The sequence below is a fragment of the Thalia democratica genome, chromosome 7 (assembly GCF_965202585.1).
Source record: "Thalia democratica chromosome 7, ktThaDemo2.hap1.1, whole genome shotgun sequence".
Classification (NCBI taxonomy): domain Eukaryota; kingdom Metazoa; phylum Chordata; class Thaliacea; order Salpida; family Salpidae; genus Thalia; species Thalia democratica.
The window spans coordinates 43,061,825-43,080,851 of NC_139171.1; the positions used below are offsets into that span (position 1 = coordinate 43,061,825).

General features: G+C 26.6%; 1 protein-coding gene across 1 annotated transcript in view; it reads right to left on the bottom strand.

Moving 5' to 3' along the window:
* LOC145840670 (ras-related protein Rab-8B-like) overlaps nucleotides 1-16,978 on the bottom strand; it is a 39,347-nt gene extending 22,369 nt beyond the window's left edge. Inside the window, exons 1-2 of the mRNA XM_082947992.1 lie at nucleotides 16,833-16,978; nucleotides 12,066-12,126 (exon numbers count right to left, since the gene is read on the bottom strand). Of these exons, the coding sequence (XP_082804118.1) occupies nucleotides 12,066-12,126; nucleotides 16,833-16,965 (194 nt within the window). The 5' untranslated portion in view covers nucleotides 16,966-16,978. The remainder of the gene's footprint in view (nucleotides 1-12,065; nucleotides 12,127-16,832) is intronic.
* Between the last annotated feature and the right edge of the window lie 2,049 nt (nucleotides 16,979-19,027).

Consider the following 19,027-nt stretch of genomic DNA (forward strand, 5'->3'; position numbering starts at 1 on the left):
CGCTTTTGTTTAATATTTTGTTGTTGTGAGCTATTATTTTACTTCTGAAATTATTTGTGCAACTGTAAGATATTTTGATTGTGTTTCGGTTGAATATTTTATGGAATGGGTGGTTTTCGTCAAATGATGTAGTAATCAGGTTTAAGAATTGTTTGCCTATTTTTGAACTTATATTTAGACTGAATGGTGGGTTGAAATATATTATGTGTCTTTTTCTTTGTTTTTTATTTCTTTCTGGTAAAGTGGTCTTATTGTATTTTAAGGTGTTTTTATAATTGGCCGAATTTAATGCTTTTTGGTATTCATTTTTTACATTGTTGAAGGATTCTTCGTTATTAGATAGTTTTATTAGTCTTCTGTTTATTGTTTCGGGTAGTTGTTTTAGTATTTGTCGGGGGTGGTTGGAGTTGTAGTTTACGTATAAAATTGGTGAGTTTGGTTTGTTGTATGGTTGGTAACTTGAGTTTGATATGTTGAAGGATACATCTAAGAAGTCTGTTTGGAATAATCCGGATTCTATTGTTATTTTAAAGCCGTTTTGTTTGAATAATTTAAATAAATATTTAGCGGTGTTTTCGGCTGATCTCGGTGATTTGCTTCTTATAATCCCTAGCCCGTCATCTCTATATAATCCGAATTCATTATCTATAAAAATCTTACTTTTTTTGATTTCATTTAGTAAAAATAACCCTATTAAATCGCAGATTTCTGCCCCGTTAAATGATCCCATACTTACATTAAATAGTTGGTCCGAATTTGTTTTTTCCCAGGTTTGGCTTTTATGAGTTAAAATTGCTTTACAAGAGTGTATAATTAAATTCATTTCTTTGTCTGTTAATGGGTAATATTTTTCAGCGAATTCTAATGCTTTAATTAAATTATTTTTGGTTATACTAGGGTAAAATTTGGTGATGTCGAATTTTATGAATCTGTAGTTTTTGTTAAATTTAGAATTTTTGAACCAGGTGATAACTTCGTCTGTATTTTTCCATTGGTTTAATTTAGATTTTTTTCGTATTATACAATTAATTTTATCTATTAAGTTTTTTGAGTATTTGGTGAAAGGTGATTTACTTGGGTTTATGAGTCTGTATTCAATTTTATTCGGGAAGTTTTCTTTGTGGTCTTTGATTGTAATAAATGCTTGTTTTTCTTCTAGTTTTGGTATCTTGCCTTCTACGTTGTGTGTTTTTATTAGGTTATAGGTCTCATCATTTATTTTATTTATTGTGTTTTTGTTTGATATTTTATATTCGGCACATATTTTTTCGTTTAATATTTTTTCGTAAATACATTTGTCACCATAAAAGATAAACTTTGTAATTGCCGTAAAGAACCTTGCCCTTTAAATAACGAATGCCTAGTGTCAAATATAATTTATAAAGCAACAGTAACATCAAATAAAACAACAAAGCAGTATATAGGGTCGACAGGAAATACCTTTAAACAAAGATACAGAAACCACAAATCATCATTCAACAATATTAACAAAAGACACACAACAGAACTAGCGAATTACATATGGAACTTAAAAGATAACAATACACACTACAAAATTAAATGGGAAATATTAAACAGGACAAAATTAAAATTCAATACTAAATTCGGCTGCAAACTTTGTAACTTAGAAAAAATAGAAATCGAAAAATCAGATAAGAACGTAACACTAAACAAGAAAAGCGAAAGACAAAACATATGCATCCATTATCAAAAATACTTTTTTAACAAAATTAAAACCAACTAAATATTAAAATAAAATCGAAGCGGCAAACACGAGTATTTTATAGCATTTTATAACATTTTTCCCAACAGCTTAAAAAATTTTTCTAATAGCTTAAAACATTTTTCCAAAATAACCTTTTTAAACTTTCCTAAAAAGCATAGAATAATATTTACAGCGTATTTCAAATTCAACTAATCGTACAATAAACTGTACCATTACTACGTCATAATTACTATAAAAAATTCTAAAATCGAAATTTCTGTTCACTATTATAATAAACTACAACTCACTGAAGATCACATGAAATTTTACATTTCAATGTGTGAAACAGCTGTATGAATTATAGTTTTTATATAATTAAATAAATAAATATTAAGCTCCAATTTGATTTGTCGAGCACTATCGATCAGAACTTTGTATAAAACCTTTAATATATATATATATACATATATACAAAATAAACTTTTATATATATAGAAATAGAACATATTAATACTGAGAGTGGATACAGCACTTTTTTAGAGCAGTAAATATATCTGTAAAATGTTAATGTTTATAAAATCATTTAAGTAATGTGGGAATTGAGTAATTAGTTATTTTTATTTTATTTATTGATATTCTTTTATCTGATAGTGCATCTTTCCAAGTTGCATAGGGTGCACATATTGATATATTTGGCATTATTTTTAGATAAAATTATACTCTATTAAATTGAATATTTTAGATTATTTTCGTTTAGGTTTCATAAGTGGTTTTCTAATTGTGTACAGTTTTTTGGTTTAATTTTACCAACATTAGGGAAACGATCTTTGTGCTCATAGTATCTTGCTTTTAATTTTTTTGTGGTTGATTCTATGTATGATTTATAGTCGTTTTTGGGTGTGTAAACTTTAGCTATGTAGATTACATTGGATAAGCAACACTTATTGTTGAACGGATAGTTTTTTTTTACAATCACATAAAAAATTATTACCTGTTTTTTTCTTCCTTTTTTTGTTGTGTCTGTTTATAAGGGTCATGATATTTGTTTGCAACAATACGATGTTTTTATACTGTTTATGTTAATAAATTTCCGGTACATACTGTCTTTATTTAAAAGTTTGTCAAATATAAAGCACTTTCAAATTTTTGATTTAACTGATTTACAATATAGCGGGTTGTTGTATATACATTTTTTTAATGGTTTTATTGTTGTTCAAATTTAGAAATCATTTACAGGTTAAATAATATTTCAAATTACCTTTACTTATTGCATTTTGGTATTAGCTCTTTATGCTGTTAAATACATCTTCATTTCTTGATAATTTGCATAGTTATTTTTCAATTATTTTTGGAATGTTATTAGTAGTACGTACATTTTTAGGCTGGTTAGATGGGTGGGTGTCAGAATGATACAGCGACAAAATGACACGGTGCGTCCCTTTGGCACGGAGGGTCACTTTGGCACGGCAACAAAATGACACAGTGCGTCACGTTAGCATGGCAACAAAATGACACGGTGCGTCACCTTGGCACAGTGCGTCACTTTGGCACAGCAACAAAATGACACGGTGCGTCACCTTGGCATGGAGGGTCACTTTGGCGCAGCAACAAAATGACACGGAGGGTCACTTTGGCACAGTGACAAAATGATACGTTGCGTCACTTTAGCACGGTGTGTCATTTTGGCACAGCGACAAAATGACACGGTGCTTCACTATAGCATGGATTGTCATTTTTGCAGTTTTTTTCATCTATATTCGCTCTGAACGTCTTTCAACTTTTTATTTTTGCAATAAGCATTATTACTGCTTAAACCAAACTTTTAAAAACCTTAATTTGAAAGTTCTTCTATAGTACGTGTAAAAATTTTAGGCAAAACTAGGAAAAATGAGTATAACAACACAGAAGTTGGAGTTAAACCAATTATTCTTTTAGTTATTATCTTTACTCCAAAAGTAACACATTTTGAATTCGAATTGTAAATATTTCGAAAAATGTAGTATTCAAAGCACATGTTTGAAAACAAAATTTAAATTTAAAAATAAACGCGCATTAAATATGTAAGTAAGTAAACCTTAAAATACAACTTCATTTTGAATTTTTATTAATTATTTTTAAAAACATTTGTACTAAATAGTTTTTACAGCGTTGTTAATATATACATTTGATAGTTTATTAAACAAACAAAACTAAAAAGCTTAACCAAACAGTAGAAATTTTTTGTTCGATAATGTAACAAAATATTTTTATTTTAAGCTTTCATTCAGTTTTATAAAACAAAATTATAACAAACGTATAAGCAAAACTAAAAGCAAAACTAAACTTCTTCAGTAATAAAAACTTTTAATTGTAAATTTGTTAAAGTAATTAGTTAAACAAAAGATTTATTATATTTTTTCTAAACCATAGTAGCTTGATACATTTGAAACTATGTATGATACAATGCTTTAAAAAATTTAAGTCATATTATTTAAAAAAAACAATTTTTAAGTTTTATATTTTACATTTCGCGACTTTTCATATTTATGTAATGAATAAAATTTAGTATTTTTTTTTAAACGTTTAATTAATTATTATCAGGAACTGTATTAAAAAATAATTAAGATTTAATTTAATACAGAGTTATTTCGTTGTAAGATTAAGTCATGCGCGTTTTGACTCTAGTTTTTAAAAATACAGAGTTAAGCTGCTTTTGTAGTAACTAGCCAGTTATAATAAATATGTTTATTATTTTAACCTAGTAATTTGTTTAAACATAAAAGCTTTTTATTACTGTTTTTTAAACGACAAAAGGTTATCGCTCGAAAAGTTATACCAAAGAACATTTCAGTTATCGAGTCGTAAATCACATGCTTTAACAATCTATTACGAGCAGTTAAAAATAAATTTGTTTAATGTTAAGTCCTAAACTTCTAAAAACATACAAAAAAATGTTCAAGAAAAGTTAATAAGTTAGAATGTTTATTTAAAACTCTGTTTTGAAAATATATGATAAACTTTTCTAAAAGTAAATAGTTATTATAAACGGTCCTGGAGCCTAAATTTATGAAAAAGTTAAAAATAGTATTATGAACAGTTGAGAGAAATTTAAGAGTCTGATGCAACCATTCATGCGCATTTATATATTTATCACTTTTAAGAAAATTAAGCACTAGAGGTTATACATAAAACATTGCTGCTGCAGCCTAGAATCAACATGTTTTTGAAATTGTATTTATTTATTGATTTATTCTAAGTCTTTTTTAATCACTCATTACTACTTTTAAGTATCTTTTGATATTATTTCTATGTAGTTGAACACCTTTAAATGTAAATATTCTAAAATAGCTTTCTCTGAGTATTAAACTGTGTTTTAAGGGTTTTAAAACATTCAAAATATTTTGTAAAGTAAAATGTACCATAACTCATTAACGTCTGAGTTGTAGCTGATAAAACAATTTTTCTATATGTTTACTATAACTAGTTTATTGATTTGATATGCTGATTGATTGTTCTAAAGTATAGATTGTATTTGTTTTAAATCAGAATGTTGCTAAAGTTTAAAAATATGTTTGAATGAGTTTTCATCTTTCTTAGTTGCAAAATGGCAAGTCATTTGCCACATTTTATTACTCGTTTCAAGTTCAAGTATACAGTTGTGTTTAAGTTTTTCCATTCGAAAGAAATCAAAAATAAATTCCCTTTAGTTTTGGCAGTCGTATTTTGTTAAAAAAGTTGCTGCTTTTGCATCTTTGTGAACGTTGTTTGATACAAATAATTATTTGTCGTTTATTAAGCACAGCTTTTTAGCACAACTTGCTACTGCTTAAAAATAAGTACATTGTTTATAATTACGACGATGGACAATATAAGGTATAGAGATTACTTGTTTCACTTTATTTTATGAAGTCACAACCAAAAATTCCTGCGGTCTTTGTTTTTAAAGTTAATCAATGTGATTGCTGCTGATTCTACAAAACCGGTTAGAAGACAGGAAACCAAAAAGTTTCCTAGAAAAATAAGATTGTTGTCCATACCAATTAAGATTGAAGTTTCACAAAAAATTGCTCCCTCCCTTAGTAACCACCGTGTCATTTTGTCGCTGTGCTAAAGTGACCCTCCGTGTCATTTTGTTGCTGCGCCAAAGTGACCCTCCGTGTCATTTTGTTGCTGCGCCAAAGTGACCCTGCGTGCCAAAGTGACGCACCGTGTCATTTTGTTGCCGTGCCAAAGTAACCCTCCGTGTCAAAGTGACGCACCGTGTCATTTTGTCACTGTGCTAAAGTGAGGCACTGTGTCTATTTGACAACCGTGTCATTTTGTCGCTGTGTCATTCTGACCTGTTCCCGGTTAGATCAATATTGACATAATCTGTTTAGGAATTGGGTTTGCAGTATGAAGAGTAACTGTTTAAGGATAGGTATAGTGAGTTTGTTGGAATATTCGATTAGTACTCTTTTTACAAAACCCTATTGATCTATGCTAGTTTTTTTTATAAAAACACATCAATATAAATTACTTCATAGCAGGCACGTAGCTTACTTGAAAAGTTTCTGCAAATCTGCAGGAACGTATATATTTCTGCAAAAAAAAAGCGCTTTTTCTTCAATTTTTAGCTTGAAAAAACCCTGCTTTATTATTTTTTAATATTCATTTATACGCTCTTCTGAGATAAAATTTAGAAATACAAAAGCTCTTTAGCACTTTTAGTGTCTTAAAAACTAATAGAATTAAATTTATCCAAATTATATACAATTTACTCATCTCAAATTTTTTTATCAAAAATGAAAGCATTGTATAAAGTCTATTGACATCTACAGATTTTATTAAATGTGAGTAAATAAAAAACGAATAATAAAGTAAGAAAGCTTGTTCTTCTATTAAATTGTTGTTATTATTGTCAAGTTTAAAGTAAAATTAACTAAAAACATAAAACTTTGATTTCAGTCAAATAAGCTCTCTGAGTTGCATGTTGCAAAATGGAAGTTAGGTGGTTGACAAATATATAAAAAAAAGAAAACATTCCAAATAGTGATGATTTCATTTCTTAAAGAATTATCAGAAATTTGTATATATAACATCAGAACAAATGCAAGATATAGCTTGCAACATAAAGGACAAAATGAAAAACTCAATAATTTCAACATTATTTTTGAAACAATATAAAAAAATTATAAGTTTTTTTTTTTTAGAATTTATAATTTTTACTTTGTATTTTAAATTTGTTTCAAAAAACTTATATTTGTTTGGTTAAAAGTTCAAATACATTTATAAGCTTGTTAAAACATTTATATTGTAGTTAAATCTATTAAATGCTTTGATTTCAAGAAAACAAACAAAATATCTTAAGTACTAGAGAAGAAATAATATATTTTATTCTTGTAAAACTTTATTATGCAAACTAAGTTTCGGTCAAAGACCTCGTCAGTGGTTATATAGAAACTCTAAAAAGATATATAACAGTCATTGAAGTATTCAACCAATTATTTTTAAAAAAATTACTTAACAAACAAGACAAATTAAATTTTAATTTCAAGTTTGAATTTATGGTAAAGTTTAAATTTAAGTAAAGTTTCGAAATCTAAACAATAATTATAAAATATATATTATAACCTAGATGTAGGCTTCTTTTTTTCTTCTAGTAAGTTTTCAAAATAAACATTGTTAAAATAAAAATGTAGTTATTAGTAGTAAAAGAGCTTTAAGTTAAATTACATTTTAATGTAGCTAAATTTAACTGTGGTGTAGCTATCGAAAATATAAAGAATTATATGCTTGTAATGACTATGAAAATTTGAAGCTTTGTTTAGTTTCAAGAAAATAGTAGCTACATAAAAACTTTTTAAGAGCATACATAAGACCAATATTAAAAACAACTTAAGATTTTTGTTTTGAAGAGTAGTGATTGCAGTACTTGCATTCTATAAAAAATTGCGATTGCCAAAGCAGACACAAGGGATAACTTAAATAAACGATACAAAATTTTCTATTCCTGCCCCCACTTTAAAAAACTACACTTCAAAACTTAAGTCTTAAGTTGTCCTTAATATTGGTTTTATGCATGCTCTTAAAAAGTTTTTATGTATCTACAAATTTCTTGAAACTAAAAGTTTTTATAGAAAGCACTCAAGCAAAATTTCAAATTTTCATAGGTATTACAAGTAGTGATGTACCGGACTTACTATCCGGGTCCGGCCGGATATTGCCATTTTTGTCTGATATCCGGATCCGGCCGGACTCTAATTTGAAAAAAAAGTCCGGATCCGGTTCCGGCCGGATTCTAATTTGAAAAAAAAGTCCGAGTCCGGTTCCGGCCGGATTCTAATTTGAAAAAAAAGTCCGGATCCGGGTCCGGCCGGATCCTAACAGAGATCCGGCCGGACCCGGATCTAGTTAGTAAAAAAAAGAGCATACTGAAAAGTATTTTTTTCAAAAACAAACCCTGTGTCAATTAATAAGAGTCATTTTCGTCAGTTAAAATTAAACGCCTACTGTGATTGGCTCATTTTGTACACGTGACTAATTTACATTTGTTTAAATTTAAACTATGAAATAAACATTTCAGAAATGCAACTCTTTACATGTGTTGTAAAATTGAAAACTTTGGAATGAATACTTGCATTATTTATTGTTTAAAATTGAGCTCAGAGAATATTTAGAGTTTTACGTATCTTGAACTTTTTTGTGAATGCTTATTGTAAGTATTATGTTTTGTTTTAAAAGTGAATATTTCAACTGGTCTTTAATTGTTTAAATATTTAAGCCAGGTTTATAGTTTAATAGTTTATCAAAAATTTTACAGTTTCTTCTTTACTAAAAGTTTTATTTAACTTTTAGTTTATTGTTTTAAGTCTTTTGATATAGATTTAAATAGTTTCCAGTTTTTAAAGTGTTACCAAAGTAATTAATAATTTTGTATATGCTAGTATTTCTTGTTGTGTTTTATATAAAAGATTCATCACTCAAAACTGTCGTGTCTGATTATAGAAAGTAGTCTCAGTTAGAATTTATTATTTGTTAGATATTAATTAAATAAGGTAGGATTTAATTATGATGGGTAGTACTAATAATTTAAGTGTACCACAATCAGTCCACAACTTTACTACCAAATTGTCAACCTTTGCTAGCTGTTCTACTGATTATTAGATTAAAGTAATTTTTTCAGTTTTTAAAAACCTCATTCTGACTCAGGCTTGTTTATACTCACTCTAGCTAGTTTTATTGACTTAAACAGTGGCAACCCTGCTAGTTTGAAAATTTTTGGGAATTTTAGAAAATTTTGGACTGCCTCAGGCTAGTTTAGTTTTTCATAAAAACTCGGGCTAGTTTTCTTTTAAATTTTGAATGAGTTTGAGCTGATCCAGTTTTCAATATTTGGTAATTTTCTAGTGTATTTTGTTCAAGAACTTTATTTCAGATTTTTAATTATAAATAACACCTAAATTTGTAAACCTTGTGTGGCTAGCTATTCTACTTATTATTAGATTAAAGTTCATTTTTTTCAGTTTTTAAAAACCTCATTCTGACTCAGGCTAGTTTATACTAGTGATGTACCGGACTCACTATCCGGGTCCGGCCGGATATTGCCATTTTTGTCTAATATCCAGATCCGGCCGAATTCTAATTTGAAAAAAAAGTCCCGTTCCGGCCGGACTCTTATTTGAAAAAAAAGTCCGGGTCCGGTTCCGGCCGGATTCTAATTTGAAAAAAAAGTCCGGGTCCGGTTCCGGCCGGATTCTAACTTGAAAAAAAAGTCCGGATCCGGGTCCGGCCGGACCCGAAATTGTGGGTTCTGTACATCACTACAAGCCTATAATTATATATATTTTCGATAGCTACACCACAATTAAAATTAGTTACAATAGAATGTATTTTAACTTAAAGCTCCTTTACTACTATTAGCTACATTTTTATTTAAGCAACATTTATTTTGAAAACTCACTAGAAGAATTAAAGAAACCTATATCTTAATTCTTTTTTTTTTTTTAATTATAATTTTTATTTTGAAACTCAACTAAAATTTAAACATTACCAAATATTTAAATATAAGATTAAAATTTAATTTGTTTTGTTTTTTAAGTAAAAATTTGTTTGTTTTTTTAAGTGTTTGAATACTGCAGGTTTCTACTTAGCATATTACTACCTTGTTGTTTTACATTTTAACTTTCATATATAACAAAATTTACTTATTAAATAGTTAAAATATCTGTATAGGATATTTAAATTAAACAGCTGACTGCTACTTTACCAATTAATTATTTTAAGGGCACAGGGGGGGTAAACACCTTTTTTTGGTTTTTGATCTTATTTTATTTAGTTTTTACTAAGCTTCAAAATGCTTTTGACAGATTTAAAAAATTCAAAATATTTTTTTAGATATAGGCCGTCTAAGTCGGAGGCAACAATAGGTTCCTTATGGGAGGCGCAAACTAAAACAGAAAAAATAGATTATTTCACTAAAAATCTATCTTATTCTACTTTTTTTAAGAGAACTACCTCAAATTTTCAGGACATGTTCCTTGATATATTTAGAAAATTATGTTGGAAGGAATTTTGAAAAATAATTTAAAAATAATTTTTTTTTATAAAAATTAAACAAAAAAACAGTTTTTTTTTTGTTTTTTGTTATAAAATTTTTATTTTTTTATTTTTTGAAATTCTGTTCTGACAGAATTTTTTAAATATTGCAAGGAACATGTCCTGAAAATTTGAGGTAGTTATCTCAAAAAACGTAGGAGAAGATAGATTTTTAGTGATTTCTAGTTATTTGCCGTTTTAGTTTGTGCCTCCCATAAGGATCCTATTGTTGCCTCCGACTTTGACCGGCTATATCTCAAAGATTATCTTGAACTTTTTAAATCTGTAAAAAGCATCTTGTAGCTTAGTAAAAACTATATAAAATAAGATCAAAAATTAAAAAAAGGGTGTTTACCCCCCTATGCCCTTAATAATTATTAAATACAATATATATTTAATTTAAGTCATTGTGATTTCATGTATGTCGCTGTAAACTAATTATTGGTCAGTACATTGTAAGCTCAATAACAATTTTTTTTGTGTTTTGTTTTCTTAAAGTTTAATTTTTCACTTTTGATTTTTACATTTGAACTAAATCTGCTTCCTAATTGTATATAACTTTGATTCAATCATTACAAACATTCAATATATAATATACATGTTACATTGAGTTTCTGTGACTTTTATTGCCTTCACCGTTGTTAAGTTTTATTAAATTTTATTAATACACTAACTAATGGTTAATGTTTTATTTTTGTTCAAAATAGATTACATAAAAACTAAATTAATATAATTTACAATACAAATTAAATAGTTTAAATAACCTCATTTATATTGTGACGTAATTATTAGTTGTAATGAATGTATTTGTTTCATTAGTTAACAACGATAAAATTTGTATCAGTTATCTTTCCCATTAACCTGAGTTGTTTGTTTATATTATGATTTGTTGTTTTTTTGTGTAATTTAGCTTACTTTACTTATTTTAGACTTAATAATCACAAATATTATATAGTTTTATAACAGTCGGATTTAATATTAAGTATTTTACCTATTAACTATTAGCTGTAGAAAATATTTTATTTTAATGAAAACATGTATACACCTACTTTATTCTATGCTTCTATTCTCTCATTAAAGTAATTATTTTTTACAGAACTCAGTTGAAGTGTGTTGATTAGTTAACACACAGAAACATATGTTGGTGCAATAAAGGAAGATTACTGTAAAATTTGTTTTTATTTATATTCCAGTGAAGTTACTTCACTAGGTTCTTTTGTTAACAAACGATTAAACCTATATTTTTGAACAGTTTATCATAATTATAAATTTTAAGCCAAGCTTACTTATTTTCAAGTAAAATAGTGCTTTTCTTATACTTATTTTAAATGAAAGTTTTTAACAAGTGGAAACACATGAGGAATCATATGGGGTGTAACATAAACTGCATTGTATACAATTATTTCCCATACTTTAACATTCCACGTATTTTTGAAGTTTTAACATAACTGCATACTTAAATATAAAAAATAATAACATTATAGGTAGCTTAAACTGCTCTGTACCCCCCTATGACGTCATCACGTGTTGTCCCTGATGCTTATGTTATTTTGGTGATTCCTAACTTTTTTGAACTTACTACGTCCCTGCTTCATAGTATCTTAATATTTAATAAAATAACTCTAGAAATTAAAAAATATTTGAAACAAAAATAAAGACATAAAAAGCAGGTACTGCCATTTTAAAGATAATTTAAGAAGCTATAGACAATAAGTGTTTAAAATATACAATATTACTTACTAATGGTAGTTAGCAAAAAATATAATCTGTTGTGTTTTTAATTGTATTAACAAAGTAAAATTACCAAATCTGCAGTTTAACTTTTTTACCATCTAGCTCAATTGTTCGGATTTTGAAGTCAATACCTATAAATAATTAAAACATTAATTAAAAATATAAACATTTATTAAAACTAAAAATGTCAGTCTATATATATTTTACTAGAACACAATTTGACAGGTTCAAAAAAAAAACAGTACTTCAAGGAGTAGATATATAAAAAAATGCTATTTCAAAATTTTTATAACTATAAATACAAAATGTTTAGAAATTATATACATACAGTAGAACGTTTATAAATATGGCTACGATTGAGTTTTCATTCTTTCTTTGATATGGCTCAAGTCAAAACGGGTCAGTTTTGCACAAAAGGTCACTTTTGAACAGAGAGTCAATTTTGAATGAGTGACAATTTTTAAAAAAACTAAATTAAAAAATTAAAATATCAACCAGTGTTTACGGTTAGGTGTCATAGTGATAGTAAAATAAAAACAAAAAAGAAATAAACCAATAAAAACAAAATAAACACAAAAAAAAATTACTGAGCAAGGGTAACAGTGATAGTAAAAAAAGGAAAAGAAAAAATTAAAAATTCCAATAATAAAAAGTTACTTATCAGCGGTAAAAGGTAACAGTGATAGTAAAAAATAAATAAAATATTGATATAATAAAAATTAAAAAGTTTCAACATGTTCTAAACAATAATAGAAAAAACATTTTTTAATTTTTCTATAAAAGTTTTAAAGGTATTTTAACAGTTGCCATAGGCCTCAATTTTGACTTAATTTTTAGGATTTTTCAAGTTACTTTTAGTGATTTATAGATCAACTAACTAGGATCCAAATCTTTTTTTAAATTTTAGATCCGGCTGGATCCAGATCCTAAATATTTTAAACTTTATGTACCTTTAATAGATAACAATCTTTGAAAAATTAATTATTATAATACAACTAGTTTAGTAAAAATTGTTAATAATATATATATATATGTATATATATATATCTTGTTTAAAAAGAAAATCAATTTTAGGATAAACTAATTTACCTCGGATATTAACAAAAAAAATTAAACGTCTTACAAACAAAACAAAAATTTCTTTGTATATGAAATCTCAGTAAATTTTAAGATATGATTTCAAGCTACTTAAATGATTGAACTTGAATTTTGTACCTTGTATAACATAAATGAAAAATAAATAAAAAGTTAAGGGCATAGGGGAGTCTACCTTGATTTTTACAAGTTGATCTTATTTTATATAGTTTTATCTGAGCTATCAGACATTTTTAACTGCTTGAAAAATTCAAAGTAATTTTTGAGATATGAGCAATCAAATTCAGTGACCTTAATAGGTTCCTAATGGAAGGCACAAACTAAAAACGTCAAAAAAGACCATTTCACTGAAAATCTATCTCCTCCTTCATTTCTAAAGCAATCTTCTTCAAATTTTCACAGAAAGTGTATTATTAAGTTTTAAAAAGATTGAATGCAGAATTTTTTTAACTTTTAAAAATAAAAATTTTATCAAAAAAAAACACCTTTTTTTTTTGTTTTTTTATTCTTTTTTTTTTTTTTAATATTTTCAAAATTCCAACATTTAAAGTCTTTCAAATTATAAAAGGAACATTTCCTAAAAGTTTAAGGTCTTTAGCTAAAAAAATGAAGGAGAAGATAGACTTTTAGTGATTTTTTAAATTTCCAAGAAAATTGACCTTGAAAAACTTGCGGTCCATACGTTTGTATCATAAATATTTTACAAAAATTACAATATCTCAAAAGTTAAATTAGATTTTTTAATTCTATAAAAACTGGCTTGTAGTTTTTACTTTAAGCTTTTATTTAAGATCAAATATTATTTTTAGTAAAACAAAAGGTCGGACCCCCCCCCCCTATGCCTTAAAAAAGGCTTGAAAAATAACAAACTTAAATTTCTTTTTGTGATAAGCTTAAATTAAACTTTTATATACAAAAGTTTGAAGTAAAGAATGAAGATTAACTTCTTTAGCAACAATTTAGGTATATAACATAAGAAATTTAGTAAATAACATATTTACCCATATCTACCCTATTAAGCTACAAAGAAACCTATTCAGGTTTTTTATACATGTGTTGAAGAACTGAATTTTGTTGCTCGCTTTCGTGAGTGGCTGTACTTGTTTGTTTCAAATGTGATGTAGAATGATAAAAAATCATTGGGAACGGTACTAGAGGAAAGTAACTAGTTTGACCAGTCTCACTACAACTATGCTTTTTTACTTCTAATTTCAATAGCTTTTCAACCTACTATTTGAAATTAGAAGGGAAAAGGTAAAGTCAATACAGTGGATCAACAGCTGTTATGACTAACAACAGGCTGTTATCTTGAAGGCTCAAGTGTGAGCTGTTATTTTCCTTTTGAAACTTTCTTTTGAAAGCTTATTCTATATTTTCTGTCAAAGTTCTTTGGTTGTAGAACCACCTTGATGCGGTGGACTATGCACTTTAAAATTTAAACAAAATCAGTATTTCTGCTTGCGGAAATACACTTGACAGCAATAAGTTGTTTTTCCTTCACTGCTGCTTTATTGTGTAAAAAGGTTTAAGCAGTTCAATAATGTGGCTAACAAGTTGCCATTCATCAGCTTAGACACTATAACTAGAATCAGATTTATTGTAAACTACGTAGTACTAGACGCATTCTGTAAGTTTTTATAGTGTTTTCAAAATCTAAATTATTCATTATTATTTTTAAGTCTATATAAGATATAATTCAGTTTAAGGGTATAGGGGGTAACCACTTTTTTCACAATTTGATCTTATAATATTTAGTTTTTACTAAGCTACAAGAAGCTTTTTACAGGTTTTAAAAATTCAAAATAATCTTTTAGATATAGCCGGTCAAAGTTGGAGGCAAAAATAGGTTCCTTATTGGATGCGCAAACTAAAACGGTGAAAATAGACTATTTCACTAAAAATCTATCTTCTTCTACGTTTTTTGAGATAACTACCTCTAACTTTCAGGAAATTAAATTTATTTTTATATAAATACCCCCTATGCCCTTAAAATCATACATGTAAAAAATATTTCCATCTTATTAATTCAGTAATTAAAAAACTTTTACAACATCTTAAAGTTCTTAATTACAATAATACTCTTAATACTGTATGTAATGTTTTATTCTCACAAATATTTGAAATATAATTTAACAGGTGCATTCTTCTGTAAAATAAATGCTTATAAATACACAATTTTGAAACTATCAAAGTAACAAACTGAATTGATTTTTTAGAAATTAAAAAGTTACTTTAGAGCAGTAATGATTTCTATAAAAAAAGTTTTTTAAGCACTAATAATTTGCTTATATAGTCCTAACAATACAAAATAACAACAACTTGCACAATAACTTTTTTAACTGACATATGTTTTTGTGTAATTAAATTAACAACATTTTACATTGAATTTTATATAAAAATTTGAAAATTTTCTACAATTTGAATTTATCAACTTGTATTAAACAATCAACATATAACTTTTCATAGTACTATAGGTAAAACTTATCAATGCTGATTGATTTACTCTCTTTTGCAGAATGAGTGACTAAAACATATATTGTATCTACTATTAACAATTAATCTATAATATCTATGGCTTATATTTCAGTAAATACAGATATTTATCTTCTTTATCATCTATCCTTTTTTGCAATACTTTTTCCCTTATTTCTTACAGAACTTGCTGAAACTGTATTACTTGTTTACAACAAAGAAACATGTCAGTTAATTATAGAAAAGTACTGTGCGACTTGTTGAAATTATCAAAATGCAGTACTATTATTTATTATAACATTACAATTTTATTAGTGAATATTTATATAATTGAATATTATATAAATATTCAATGCAGAAGAACTGTTTAAAATGTCATCTATGTACTTACTTATTACTACAGCATACTTTTTAATTCTTTATAAAACAAATAGTTATAAAATTAGTGGCAGTTTTTAAAAAAAATAGTATACAAGAAAGAAATACAGTAACCTCTTGCATCTTTACGCACTTGTGACGTTACGCATTTTAGAATTCTAAAAAATTCAAAAAATAAAAATTTAAACTTTTTTTATATTGCACAAAATAGGTTTATTTTATATTTTTAATCTAAAATATGTTTTTAAATGCTAACTTACCTCTCTATTTCTTTAGACTTTGTATACTTATGTTCCTTGAATAATTGATAACCATTTAGTTATACCTCAGTATATCAGAAATTTTGTTAATAATAACAGATTAATTTTTATACTTTTTTTCAAAATTATAAATCCCGTTACAGCACCAAAAATATATTTTTGTAAAAGGCTATAGAAATAAATTTTAATATAGACGCTACACCATTTCTTAGTTGTAAACAAATGCTTAATTTTAAACTGAATTTGCTAAGTAGAATGGAATATAAATGTTAAGTATAAAATAAGTCACATTTAAATAAAGATAAAGATAAAATCTACATATTAATAAAATAAGTAAAGTTTTTCTACAAAAACTATTGTTTTATATAAATTTAAATCTGTTTTTTTATATATGTATAGTTTTATCTTTTGTTTTCGTATTTATAAATCAAGTAAACAAATTGTTAAAAGTGAGGAAGTCCCCAGTTTGCTTTTAAATAGAAGCAATATCAAAAAACAGCCATTATAGTAAGTATATTTGGTACCTCTTGTATCTTTACGCACTTTTTCTGTGGACACAATGTGCGTAAATAAGCGAGAGGTTACTGTACTTGAAAAACTTTTGATGCCATAAAAAAATATTTAATACAAACCTATAGTAGAAATAAAAGTAGAATTAAACTGATCTTCTGAAAATCTAAATAGAACACAGGTTTTTCCAACACCACTGTCACCGATTAATAAAAGTTTGAACAAGTAATCATATGTTTTACCATTAGTAGTCATGATTTTCTATATATTATCTAAAATAATGGATTTATTTAGTTGTTAATAGCAGTGGTCTGCTAACATCATTAAAAGATATGCATAAAAAATAACTATTAATGAAGCTATGTACAAAGTAGAATATGAAAAGTATCAAAAATTATAAAGAACACTTTTTTATATGTTATAGGTGTCCTAATATATAACTATCTTGCTTAAGTAGTTCTGACCAACACTATTGTAATATTTACTATGCAAATAATCAAAGGGTTATTTTTATGCCAAAACCACAAATAACACTAAAAAAGTACCATAACTTACCAATTTAGCTGCTTTTGTAAAGCAAGCTATACCGTATTAGTAATAAGAAAACTAAAAAAAAAGGTAAATTAACATTGCCAAAATGCATAAAGAAGTTTGGTAATTCAGAAGATTAAGAAATTATACCGGTTAAAGATCTGAATGCTTCAAAACATTTGTATATCGTAGAACATTTAGCAAAAATAACCAAATGTGCGCAAATAGTTATCAATTAAGGGCATAAGGGGTTAACACTTTTTTCTAAATTTGATCTTATTTTGTATAGTTTTTGCTAAGCTACAAGATGTTTTTTTTACAGATTGTTGATGACAAAAATGTTTATCTATACGATAGATTTTTTGTGTCATATCAAAATTTTACTACTTAACATGTAAAAGTTGTTTAAATTTCAGGTTTTTTTCAAAACTTCTCAAGTTCAGACTTTTCCAGGTTTTTCCAGGATTCCAGAACTTTTGGCAACCCTGTTAACTGTGTAACCTGTTTTTTTTACAACATAATTATTAGTTAAAAGATTTTTAACTCTAATAAAGCAAATTTTAATTTTTTAATTAGCAGTATTTTTAAGGGTTGCCACTCTTTGAGCCAAAAAATCTTCCCTGAGTGACCAAAAATTTCCCTGAGTAACCTTAAATTTCCCAGAGTTTCCCTGAGTATTTTTCAAATCTTAAAAAAAAAAATTTCTCTTCTAACCCAAATTTATAATACCTCATTCTCATTTTTCTTCTTTAATAATAAAAGGAAGGTTGTTAGTGTATGCTTCTGCATTAAATTTATGAAAAAAACTGTTTTCAAAAACTCAATCTTAAAAGATTTAAACCAATTAAAAATTAAAAACTAAATTTTTGCACAACTTTGTGTAAACTTGTTAGTTAACTTTCTACATAAAAGAATAAAGTTTAATTTGTTTGACATTTTAATTGACAAAATTTAATCATACTATAATAATAATTTCACATGAAGAACTCACTTAAATGCATACATAATAACTTCATTATGACTTGTATGTCTTTCCTAGCAACTGTTCTGAATGCAGTAAATAAAACTTATAAGCTTAACATTATTGTAAAAAAACCTGCAAAAAGAAAGTTTAAAGAAATAGCTAAAGAAATATCTCATAAAAATTACTACTTTTGAACAAAATATTGAAACTGGATTAACTAAACCTCATTCTAGATCTAGAAAAAAAATTCCCTGAGATTTTCAAAAACTTCCCTGAAATTTAGAGAAAAAATCAAAACTTCCCTGAGTTTCCCTGAGTTAAAAGAAAAATGCCAAAATTCCCTGAGTTTCCCTAAGATTCCCTGAGTTTCCCTGAGATTTTCTACAGTTTGAAAATTCCCTGAAATTCCCTGAGTTCCCTGAGTGTGTGGCAACCCTTATTTAATAAATCACAAAGTAAAAACACTTAAAAAAGCTCATACTTTAACCTGATAACTTTGCTCGAATACAATATTTTTTATCAGGTTAGAAGTTTAATCTTAATTGTATTTTAAGTATCAGAAATCTTCAAGCATTTATAATGACCAACATTGACATTTTGCCAATAATTCCTTAAATTTACTAAAACTACTTATTACTAAAAACTAATATTTAGTTTAAAAAAATAGAATTTATTAATTAACCAAAAAAATTAAACAGATTTGAATTTTATCTATAAGTTCAAAAGTTTCAAGCATTTATACTAAAAAAAAACAGACACTTTTCCTATACTACCAAAAAACAAAGATTTTGCCTGACTTATATAAACCTTAAAAAAAACTTT